This window comes from Monopterus albus, unplaced genomic scaffold (assembly GCF_001952655.1).
Source record: "Monopterus albus unplaced genomic scaffold, M_albus_1.0 scaffold88.1, whole genome shotgun sequence".
Classification (NCBI taxonomy): Eukaryota; Metazoa; Chordata; class Actinopteri; order Synbranchiformes; family Synbranchidae; genus Monopterus; species Monopterus albus.
Window position 1 is genome coordinate 550,487 of NW_018127968.1, and position 10,735 is coordinate 561,221.

The 10,735-nt window shown below is 39.5% G+C and overlaps 1 protein-coding gene across 1 annotated transcript in view; it reads left to right on the forward strand.

The window, feature by feature from the left end:
• abca12 (ATP-binding cassette, sub-family A (ABC1), member 12) overlaps nt 1-10,735 on the forward strand; it is an 86,878-nt gene that overhangs the window by 37,035 nt on the left and 39,108 nt on the right. The window contains exons 33-43 of the mRNA XM_020607655.1: nt 1,342-1,472; nt 2,466-2,633; nt 5,099-5,263; nt 5,420-5,615; nt 6,249-6,388; nt 6,863-6,982; nt 7,145-7,235; nt 7,592-7,771; nt 8,452-8,764; nt 9,631-9,745; nt 9,867-10,196. Of these exons, the coding sequence (XP_020463311.1) occupies nt 1,342-1,472; nt 2,466-2,633; nt 5,099-5,263; nt 5,420-5,615; nt 6,249-6,388; nt 6,863-6,982; nt 7,145-7,235; nt 7,592-7,771; nt 8,452-8,764; nt 9,631-9,745; nt 9,867-10,196 (1,949 nt within the window). The remainder of the gene's footprint in view (nt 1-1,341; nt 1,473-2,465; nt 2,634-5,098; nt 5,264-5,419; nt 5,616-6,248; nt 6,389-6,862; nt 6,983-7,144; nt 7,236-7,591; nt 7,772-8,451; nt 8,765-9,630; nt 9,746-9,866; nt 10,197-10,735) is intronic.

Here is a 10,735-nt window from a genome sequence, read left to right on the forward strand (position 1 = left end):
GTCTGTGGAGCTGATGATGCTGGTGGTGGTCCTGTAGTCTGTGATGTGCTGCAGGCCTTGCCACATCTGTCCAGAGTCAGCAGAACAGACAGAACGCTGACAGAAAAGTCCTCCAAGGTGGCTGCAGCTTTAAACACATCCCTTCTGGGTGAAAAAGTCCTGCAGGGTGGCTTCAGTCTCTGGGGTCCAGAGTTTAATTTGTTTGGTGACCGGGTTTGTTTGTTTCAGTCTTTGTATGTAAGCTAGATACAGGAACAAAGAAATGTGGTCTGAGCATCCAAGGTGGGGGTGGGGTGCAGCCCTGTATGCACCACGTATGTTACTGTAAACATGATCCAGAGTGTTCTTGCCCCGGTTGGGAATGTTCACATGTTGGTAATATTTGGGGAGTACAGTCTTTAAATTGCACTGGTTAAAGTTGCCTGCAGCGATAAATACAGCATCAGGGTGAGCTGTCTCTAGCACGTTGATGACATCATTGAGTTTGCTGAGAGCCGTCGAGGGATTAGCTCTTGGGCTAACATACACAGCAGCCAGAAACACAGCACTACGCTCTCTTGCTAGATAATAGGGCCGGCATTTCAGCAATAAAACTCTACGTCTGGCGAACAGTGCTTATAAACAGTCTGTACATCTCTACACCACGAGTTATTGATGAACACACACACATCACCTCCTTTTACCTTCCCTGAAGCAGCAGTGCGATCTCCTCAATGTACAGAATGTGTTTGTAGCTGAATCACGGAATCTGGGACTTTGCCAGAAAGCCAAGTCTCGGTGAGAATTAGAGCACAGCATTCTCTGATTTCCCGTTGTGCTGTAATCCTAGCCCAGTTTGTTTTCCAGTGACTCTAGAGTAGGTACTTTATTGATCCCACAGTGGGGAAATTTCGTTAGCTAGGAAGAGGCTGGGTAATGGCGGTCGAGTAGCGCAAGCTTTTAGCCTAGCATGGAGTCTTCCTCATCTGCCCCGTTTGGGCTCCCTGAGGGTGATGGTTGTAGTCGATGTTGTTGTTGTTGTGGGAGCGGACAGTGAGTTGTAGCTCCGGTGGTATGAAACCAGTTATTTCCCAGTGGCTGTGTGAGTTGGCGATATCCAGCAATGCCTGTCTGTTGTATGTTAGCAGTGCATGACATTTGTTCACTGCAGAAAGAGTAAAAAACATACAAAAAAGAAAAAACAAAGAAAAAGCCGGCATTCGAGAGTGGAACGCTGTGCAACCACGTCTGCCTCAGTGGGTGCCATGTTGCCACGTCATTCGTTTCATAAACGGTTTCCAATGATACAACAAAACAGGCAAACAAACAAATGTTTTGAGCTTATATAACTTTAATTCACAGGAACGGTGATGGTTGGTGAGATGCTGAGGAATCAAACTGCCTTTGTCTTGGATGTTCAGCAATACATGGATTTTAATCTATCAGTTCTCCACCTGCTGATGGAAACCCCTCTACCGAACAGCAATAAGGAGGTAAGCCAAAGGGTTCCTCATTATGTGTCCCAGTGTGTCCACATACTATAAGTGTGCAAGCAAATATTTAATCACTGCCTTGAAGAATTTAGAGACACACAGAATTCTTCAGACTCTGCAGTGGTGCAGACACCATTTTCTGATATTCCTCAGCAAACGATGTGGTAATGTTTTCAGAGGTCATGGTTGCCAGGTCTGACCAGTCATGCTCACCAGGCTGTCATGTTTTTTCTAAGAGATGCACTTGTACGCCATTAAATCTGCTCCACACTTCCTGTTATTAAGTAGCATTTTTTTCTTAAATTACACCTTTGTAGTCTATGTAGAGTATTTTACCTGAGGCTGGTTCTACATGATGCGACCTATAGTAAATGTTGCTTTACTGTCATTGGAGGATAATGCTGTAACTTTCAGCAAATGGCACAGTTGCTTTATGTAAAGCTAGCTTGTCTTATTGATAGAGAATCAATCGGGAAAACAATAATAAATTATGTTGCCTTTAACATGCAGTGGATACTGAGCTGCAAGGCTAAACAACATCATTTAGTGGTTGGCCACTGTACATAGACCATTTCTCTCGAGCTGACATGACTTAGTGGAATAGAAGGCTGTCCTCTGAAAAGTATTGCTAGTACACTGCAGGGTTTGTAGCAAAAGGGCAGAGGAAATCACTTAAATAGAATTTGTCAGCTGGAGGTAACACATTATTGTCTGCACAAGTGAGTAAAATAACAACAGCTGACCTATGTGACTTGTGCATGTCCCTTAAATTGGAACAAACATCCAATTTTCTAGCTAGAAGGAACAGTTACATCTGGTTGACAGTTGTCGCTTCAATGTTTTACCTTTCCAAATCTTGACCATCGTCTCAACATACATGTTTTAAGTCTGTCATGAAAGTTGGGATCGGGTCTCATAGTTTTAAGCATGATATACCAACTCCTGTGCTCTTGTTACCAGTATTAACCTTTTCCAAAAATGCTTTTGTATCAGATCCTGTCCTGGTTGGCCAACCTGCATCAATGCAGCTCCGCATCTATGAATATGAAATGTTCAGATGTGGTCATCTTCAACACCTTCTGCTCCATGTCTACTGAACAGTGGTACACCTTCTCCCTGCTGGTGGCTCGCCATCTCAACTTGGAAAAATTTACCTTTAGGGTAAGGCTGAATTTAAGTTTTCTTTTGTCAAAAAAAAAAAAAAAAAAACAAAAATAGTTTTTTCTTCATTTTGTAAAAAAAATACCAGAGAATGTGTGAACTAAAGGATGACACATTTTGCTGTAGCAGCTGAACAGACAAACACATGATTTCTGTTGACCAGTCACAAAACATGCTACAATATGTTTTCACTAGACAGAGGTCTCTGTGTCACATATTTTAACAAGTGTGTTTCATAACTGATGTTTTTCTATTTCACCTAAGAAAACAAACACTGCTCAACCCCAAAACACAAACAGACCACCCATATTCGATTATGTGTATAAGGTGGAGAACAGTTCTGGTTACCTAGATGTAGTAATGAAAAATGTACATGCTTCTTTATTAGATCTTTTTTCTGTTTCATTAAAATGTTACCTGTTTAACCACAAAAGGTAAATGTAGTTATTTTCATCCTGTATTTGATTAAATACGTTGTCCTAATTTGACAAGTTATTCTGAAAAAGCTAAATCTGAAATGTTCTTAAAAGGGACTACACGTTTGCTGAAACCCCTGCTTGTGTGCAGTGTCATTTTAACACAGTAACAGCGATCAGTCATGCTGCAGCTGCAGTTGTTTCATACATTTGTTTTTTAATCTCACTTTTCTTACTGGACCTCTGGCAACTTCTGTTTAAAGGACATTAGACTAATGATAGTATAAAATTCAAGGCAGTAAATATTTTTTACCTTTACATACTGACTGGTTGATATTTAAATTTGTGTGGATCAATATGTTTGTATGAGAACAATGGATCAAATGACTACTTGGAATGTAAAAGGCATCATTTGTGGTGCTGAACCCTCAGAAAATGAGTTGCCCTCAACTCTGTGGAGCACATTGTTTCATTTTTATTGATTGATTGATTGATTGATTGATTGATTGATTGATTGATTTATTCTTTCAAACATGCAGACAGAACAGAACAGAACAATGATCAAATGACAATAACACACATGATTACACATATCCAACCAATACTAATTCAAAATCAATTAGCTTACACCTAATACATGTTTGAATGGAGTAGGAAGAAGTCAGACTTATCCAGTCCTACCCCATGACATCATATTATACAAAATTTATGCAACATTGGCTGCAAGCAATATCACTACATAGATAAAGCAGATTGTTACTTATTCGTGCATATATCTTGTATAACACATACATTTATATTTATATTTAAACTCCTTAATTCTGGTACTATTTTTCATGTCCACAGTTAAGTTATTCCATAGTTTGACCCCACTTATAGAAATACAAAATCTTTTTTTGGTTGTTCGTATAGCATGAACTTTTAAATTTAAATGTCCCCTTAAGTTATACCCCCCTTCCCTTTCACCAAATAGGCTGCAGCTTTACTGTTAGTTCACTTTAATGCTCTCATGAGCACAGTTTACGGATCTAGCAGCCAGCATTTAGTGAAAAGGCTGTCAAAAATCTACAGATGCAGTAACTGCCCAGCACCGAACAGCAGACAGACGTACATGTAGTTAGTAACTAGCTTGTGTAGGAAATGTAGCATTTAGCTGCTAAAGAGGCCAACATTTCCCTTAGGATTTGCTGGAAGCCAAATCAAAACTAAAAGGAGAGTGAGTAAAAACACGTGCCAAATGTCAACATGCGAGTCGTCAGTGTGACGATTCGCTGTGGCGACCCCTAAAAAAAAACAGAAATAAGCTGAAGGTGACTTTCTGTGTTAAGATAAATGCTTTTATTTGTTATGTATTGCAGAAATTCTAATTTGCCGCAGACACACTGCCAAAATAGTATAGCTTATTGCTTAATATACATCTGGTACTGGTAAAATATAAGACAGAAATTTCCCCAGTAACTGAGAACGCTATCAGCGGCTGTGCTGCTATGCTGAAGACATCTTTAGTTGCTTTGTAGAATTTATGGGAGTAATGCACTGTGTACATGTAGCTCTACACTGAACTGAAACTGAATATAATTTGACAAACAAAGATTGACCATTGTTTTAGTCATTGACTAAAAAGCAGATACCTCAATGGAAATAATCAAATTATTTCAGTTTGGAACGAGAGGGGAAAAAAAGTAATGACAAAGGCAGGAAGGAAAACGTGGCTTCTGCTGCAATAAGCATAGGAGCAACATATTAAAGTATGACTGTGATGGCACGAAGCTCTTCAGATTTGTTGGTAGTAGAGCATTTTGATGGCCTTTGCTGTTTAATCGCTTTCATTGAAATGTTTTTTTTTTTTTCTGAAAAAATTATTTAACCTCTAGAGTCCTGAGCTTTGGAAAACAGTAGTCTTTGGATGGGTTATTCAAAGCCACAAAATATTTTTATATAAATAAGTTTCAGCTAAACATTTTTATCAGTGTATTTTTTAAATGTGAAGATGAGAAAAGAAAGACAATAGAGCTGGTAAAACATGTTTGTATGTTCCCTTTCTTTCAGTTGCTGCTGTGTGAAGAATTGCAGAGCATGATGGGAGTTATGCTGCAATTAGTTCAGGTTTTAACAGACGCAATGGACAAGCTGCTTCCCTCCATTGGTCAACTGCAAAAATTCCTGCTCTCCATTGAAGACCTCAGCCTGGGAGCCAGCAATGAATTTAAACATGTGCGCACTCTTTAGTACTTTACAGTGTTTACCCACAATGCATTCAGTTTGTATTCTCACTTGCATGACAAATAAACCATGTTAAATATGCATAACATAGAAATATGCATACAATCATAAATCATTTGATAAAACTTTCAATCTGTTTTTGCCCAGAAGACAAGACACCGGAGGTCTGTTACATCTAGCGAGGCTACGTTCGTCACCCTCTCTCGAGCACTGTGCAGTAATGGTATTACGGCTCTGTTTGCGATCTCCGAAATCCCCAGCAGGTCGGACTCAAGCCCCTCCTCTCCCAACAACCAAGAGAGAGAAGAGATAATTGAGAGGTTCAAGATTCCACGAAATGCCAGTATGTAGAGGGAAGAAGAGATTTGGGGCTTTTGGAGACTTAAATTTATTCTCAGTGCCTTCACTATTCTTAACATGTACAAATATATTTGGTCTTCCGTGTTTTTCACTGGATTCATTTTCTATCAGAAGCATTCAAGAAGAAACAGCAACTACACATGAGATATGCACAATAGAAAATACTGTACGGTTTGCAATTTTTTGTGTTCTTAGCCTAAAGTTGGCAGAAACAGAGTAGAGTATTCCAATCCTCCAGTTATTTGCCTTAAATTGAATTTTGATGTTGTGTGGACACAGAAAATGACAACTCTAAATTGAAACATAAAATAACATAGAGACCAAAACCAACAAATGAATTGACCCTAACGTCAAGTGTTGTTGCTGTTATTTATAATCAGCTGTATAAAAAAAAAACAGTAGTCTTTGGATGGGTGTGTGGCACAGTGCTTCACACAAGAGAAGCTATAACACATGTCGAGACTGACTTCTGTTTGTTGGTTTTGGCCTTTTCATGGGATTTGTTGAAAATAAGATCATACAAAATGACAACAGCCTTATTCTGGTCAAACATGATCCTGAAATGGTTTAAACATTTTAACCAAAAGCAATTCTCCTCTCTTCTTTTGTTGTGTAGCACCTTACTGTACAAACATGTTTTTGGAAATGGTCAGCACCACAGGAGGAGCCATTGCCTGGGCCTTCCTGAAACCAATGCTGATGGGACAAATCCTGTACACCCCTGACACAGATGTCACCAGGGCCATAATGGAGAAGGTACACAGAACACACAGCTATCTCCTCTGCCCTTTTCTTCACCCACACACTAGTTAATACTCACTCAAAGCCACAAAATATTTTTATATAAATAAGTTTCAGCTAAACATTTTAAGTAGTATTGTGGAAATAATGTACCAAATAAATGAATTTTACGAACTTTGTTTCAAATCCTCTAAAATCCTTTAGTAAGTCTTTTACAGATTTTTTTGTGCTAGTACAGTTTCTAGCTTGTTTCTAGGCTACAGTTGCCTCATGCACCCCCACTGCCATGTAGTAAGCCAGAAATACACAGTTGCAGGGAGTATACCTGTATTTGTATGCACCACCAGTTCTGCTGTGGTTCTGTTTTGTGCAGGTTTCAGTTAGTTTTTAGTATATTGCTGCCCTCAGAGAGTCACACAGACACAGCATGAAATGTTGCTGCTATCCAGCCTTTTCACATGTTCTTGTCCTTGTCCTCTTCTCGCACAGTCCAATGACACCTTGCACGAGTTTGCAAATCTGGCGCAGAACTCAGGAGACTGGATTAAAACCTCCGGCCAAATTGTAAAGTCTGCTGAAATACTCAGCCACACTTTGCCAATGCTGCAGGTATAAAAACTCAGAACTGTTTTCTGTATACCTGATTATTGTACCCGGCTTGCTGTCATCTGAAAGTCTGGAGATAAACATTGCAGCTGTCTTCGATGAGTTTCAGCAGCTGAATCTTGATGTTGTGCATCATCTCTTCCACTTTCTTCCCCTTTCTATCAGAATTCCCTCAGCAATGCCTTTGTGAAGAATTTCATTGAGTTGCATACAGACATCAATGTTGACAGAATGAAGGAGACGATCGGCAACTTCTGTGAGTTTGAAGGTCTTATTTTGGTAAACTGGAGATACTAAGCTTACTGTAGGATTATATTCACCCCTCAGTCATCTGCCTCTAAAATATCCAAGCTATCAGAAAATGGGACTGTTCCTTAGGTTTAGAGGAAGCATTACACTTATTTTGATATGAGTATTGTAGGGCGTCTCTCCTGGATGTGATGTCAGTCATTTTATTTACATTTCAAATGTCATTTGTAACTTAGTTACCATAAAGATAAGATAAACACAGTCACAGCAAATGTCATTTTAACTTGGATTTACAGCGGTCACAGGCTTTACTTAGAGTTGCTTCACCACTGTTAAGTAATTTTGTTTATTCTTTTTTTAAAGCTGACATGACAATGATGCTGAACCAGAACAAGCGCGTACTAGATCAGATCAGCACCTTATCCAACGTGCTGGTGAACATCTCCTCCTGTATCAAGTTTGACCGTTACCGTGGCTACGACTCTGCTGACCAGCTCGACGCTGCCGCTCAGGAACTTGCCAAAAATCGTGAACTCTATGCAGGTGAGTAGATTTTGGATATAATGGTCAAGCTTTATGTAAAAGGTGTAGCCTTATTCAGTTTTCCAAGTTCACGTGACATTGCAATATGCATCCAGGACCTGCAGTCATTTCTAATCTGCTTGTGTGGATGTTGGTTTTGGTTGATTTTGCAGTCCTTGACAGCTAAATCATGTGTATGTCATCTAAATACAACAACAGTAATACAAGTACTTGAAATCAGAATCAGATATAGTTTAATCTTTCTTAATAAGGTCAATTACTCATTTGGTTTCTCCAGATACCAGAAAATACAGCCCAGTTTTACAACCACCAAGATTGTTAATTTCCATTCACTGTGCAGCTAATCATTGCGTTTTTCTGGATTTGTGTCTGAGTTAGTGTTTGTGGGTAACATAAGACTTGCATGAGTGTAAGCCCAACCTGTGACAGAGGCTAGCAGCTTTAAAGGGACATTAAGCATCCACTCAATTGAATACACTGTATACCCATTTACATTTTCCAGTTTATGGTGATTCTTCTAAACACGTCTTCTTTGCTGGTAATGAGTTGAGTTGAGAACAACTTAGGGAGATCTGACTCAGGGGAATGGTACTGTATCTAGGATAATGAACTTAGTCTGATCTTTAGATGTTACCCTTCATTGCAAACTATGCAACAAGATTCTGCAATCTGTTTTTAAGGTGTCATCTTCAAGCTTCCCAAAGAGGACTCATCCTGGAACTTGTCGTCCTCCACATCTCCTCTGCCTCCCATAGTCAGCTACACTATCCGCATGCATATGGACAATGTCATACGTACTGATCGAACCCGGGATTCCTATTTTATGAAGCACCCACACATGTTGGCCAGGAAGACAATGCGCTACAACCGGGGCTTTGTCTACCTTCAGGAGAATCTGGATCGGGCTATCATCGAGATCCAGACTAGACAGAAAGTCACAGAACCAGCCGTCCAGCTGCAGGCCTTCCCCTATCCATGCCATCTTCGGGATGAGTGAGTCCCCTATGGATGCTTGCTGGCACACATGCTTGTACATGCAAACAACAAGCATACACAGATAAAAATCCCCTCTGAAGCATGCATAGAAATGTGACAAGATGCACAGTGTCCCTTATGGGACCTGTCGACATTGATGTGGAATAATGCAGTATTTCGCATTATTCATTTGCCCCTAGGAATTGACAGTAAATGGTCATTAACAGGTTCTGCACCATGTGCATGAATATTCACTATTATTTTGCATTCACTTTTGAAGATCATACGTGTATACACTCAAACACCTTTAAGGCCTTTAGTAACCAGCTATAGTATCTCCAAGAAACACCAGTGGCCACTGTCTCTGACTGGTTGATGTGTATACCCTCAAACACCTTTAAGGCCTTTAGTAACCAGCTAGAGTATAGTATAGTATCTCCAAGAAACACCAGTGGCCACTGTCTCTGACTGGTTGCCTTCTGACCAGCTAGATGATATAAGGCTCCTTGCCTCCTCATTGTTCTGGTTTAATACTCAACGACACAATTTTGAGAAGATAATTGTAAAATATTGATGTATAATTTAAAAAATCCTAAGCATTACATCACTATGTATCAGGCTACATATATTATTTGATCAAAAAAATAAAAAAATAACATGGGCAGGTGATCGTACTGTGTAAATAATACAGTGATCAGACCATGACTGGGAGAAATTCCCAAATCCTCATTATTCATTATTGCTCCTCTATTCTGCATTTCTGTCTCTCTGTGAAGCCAGTGAGTGAATGATAGGCCTTTTTTTATATCTACTGTTGCTGACAGTGATTGGATGTCATGTTGTCTAGAAATTTGAATGACAATTGACATCTCTGTCACCCCCAGGTACCTTGACGGCATTTCTTTTAACTTCCCGACCATGATGATGATGGCCTGGGTGCTGTTCGTGGCTGATTTTGTGAAGAAAAAGGTGCATGAGAGAGAGCTGAGGCTCCATGAGGTAAGGCTAAACATGATCACATGACAAATGTTAAATTTTAACTAAAAACTCAAAAATTGTCTTTATTTTTATTGCCTTTTTAGTGTTTTTAGACTTATTTTGATCCTTCCATGTCCCGCAGTACATGAAGATGATGGGAGTCAACCCACTCAGCCACTTCTTTGCCTGGTTCCTGGAGTCTGCTGCCTACCTGTTGATGACCATCATCATCCTCACTTTGGTGCTGAAGCATGGCAGAATTCTGCCCAACAGTGATGGCTTCATTCTCTTCTTGTACTTCTGCGACTATGGCTTTAGCATCCTAGCCTTTAGTTACCTGGTCAGCTCCTTCTTTGACCAGACCTACATCGCCGGCCTGAGTGGCAGCCTTCTTTACATCCTCTGCTTCTTCCCTTTCCTTGTGGTCATGTCTGTGGAGGGAAGTCTCAACATTTTCCAGAAAAGCGCCCTGGTGAGGAACCTTTTTGTATTAGTCACATTTATTAAACTACTGTGACATGTGTAATGGCTTAAAATACTGAGCTGCTGAGAAATGAATGGAGAAGGAATAAGGATTGTAGAAGGAGATGTAATATCATTTCATTCCCAAATGATATTGCTCTATTCATCTAAAAAAAAAAAATCAAAATATGTTAACACAACCCCACAGTTTCTTTATGAGAATGTCTGAATAAACTGTGGCTTTTGCCTTCATTTGTGAGGTTGTATTATAATTTCTCATTCGACATCTAAAGGGATGTTTGTTGGGTTTTTCCTCTATAGTAATAACATTAAGGTATAGACCTTACTTTGTAAAGTGTCCTGAGATGTCTTTTTCTGTGATTTGGCGCTATACAAATAAAACTGAATTGAATTGAACAAATTTCCTGTGATGTATCTGAAATACATCACTTTATACAGAGTTGTCAAGAGAAAAGATGAGTGGAATTACAGAAAGGCATTGTGGATATATTAAGATATATATTTTTTTCATATTCTTTTTGGCTGCTC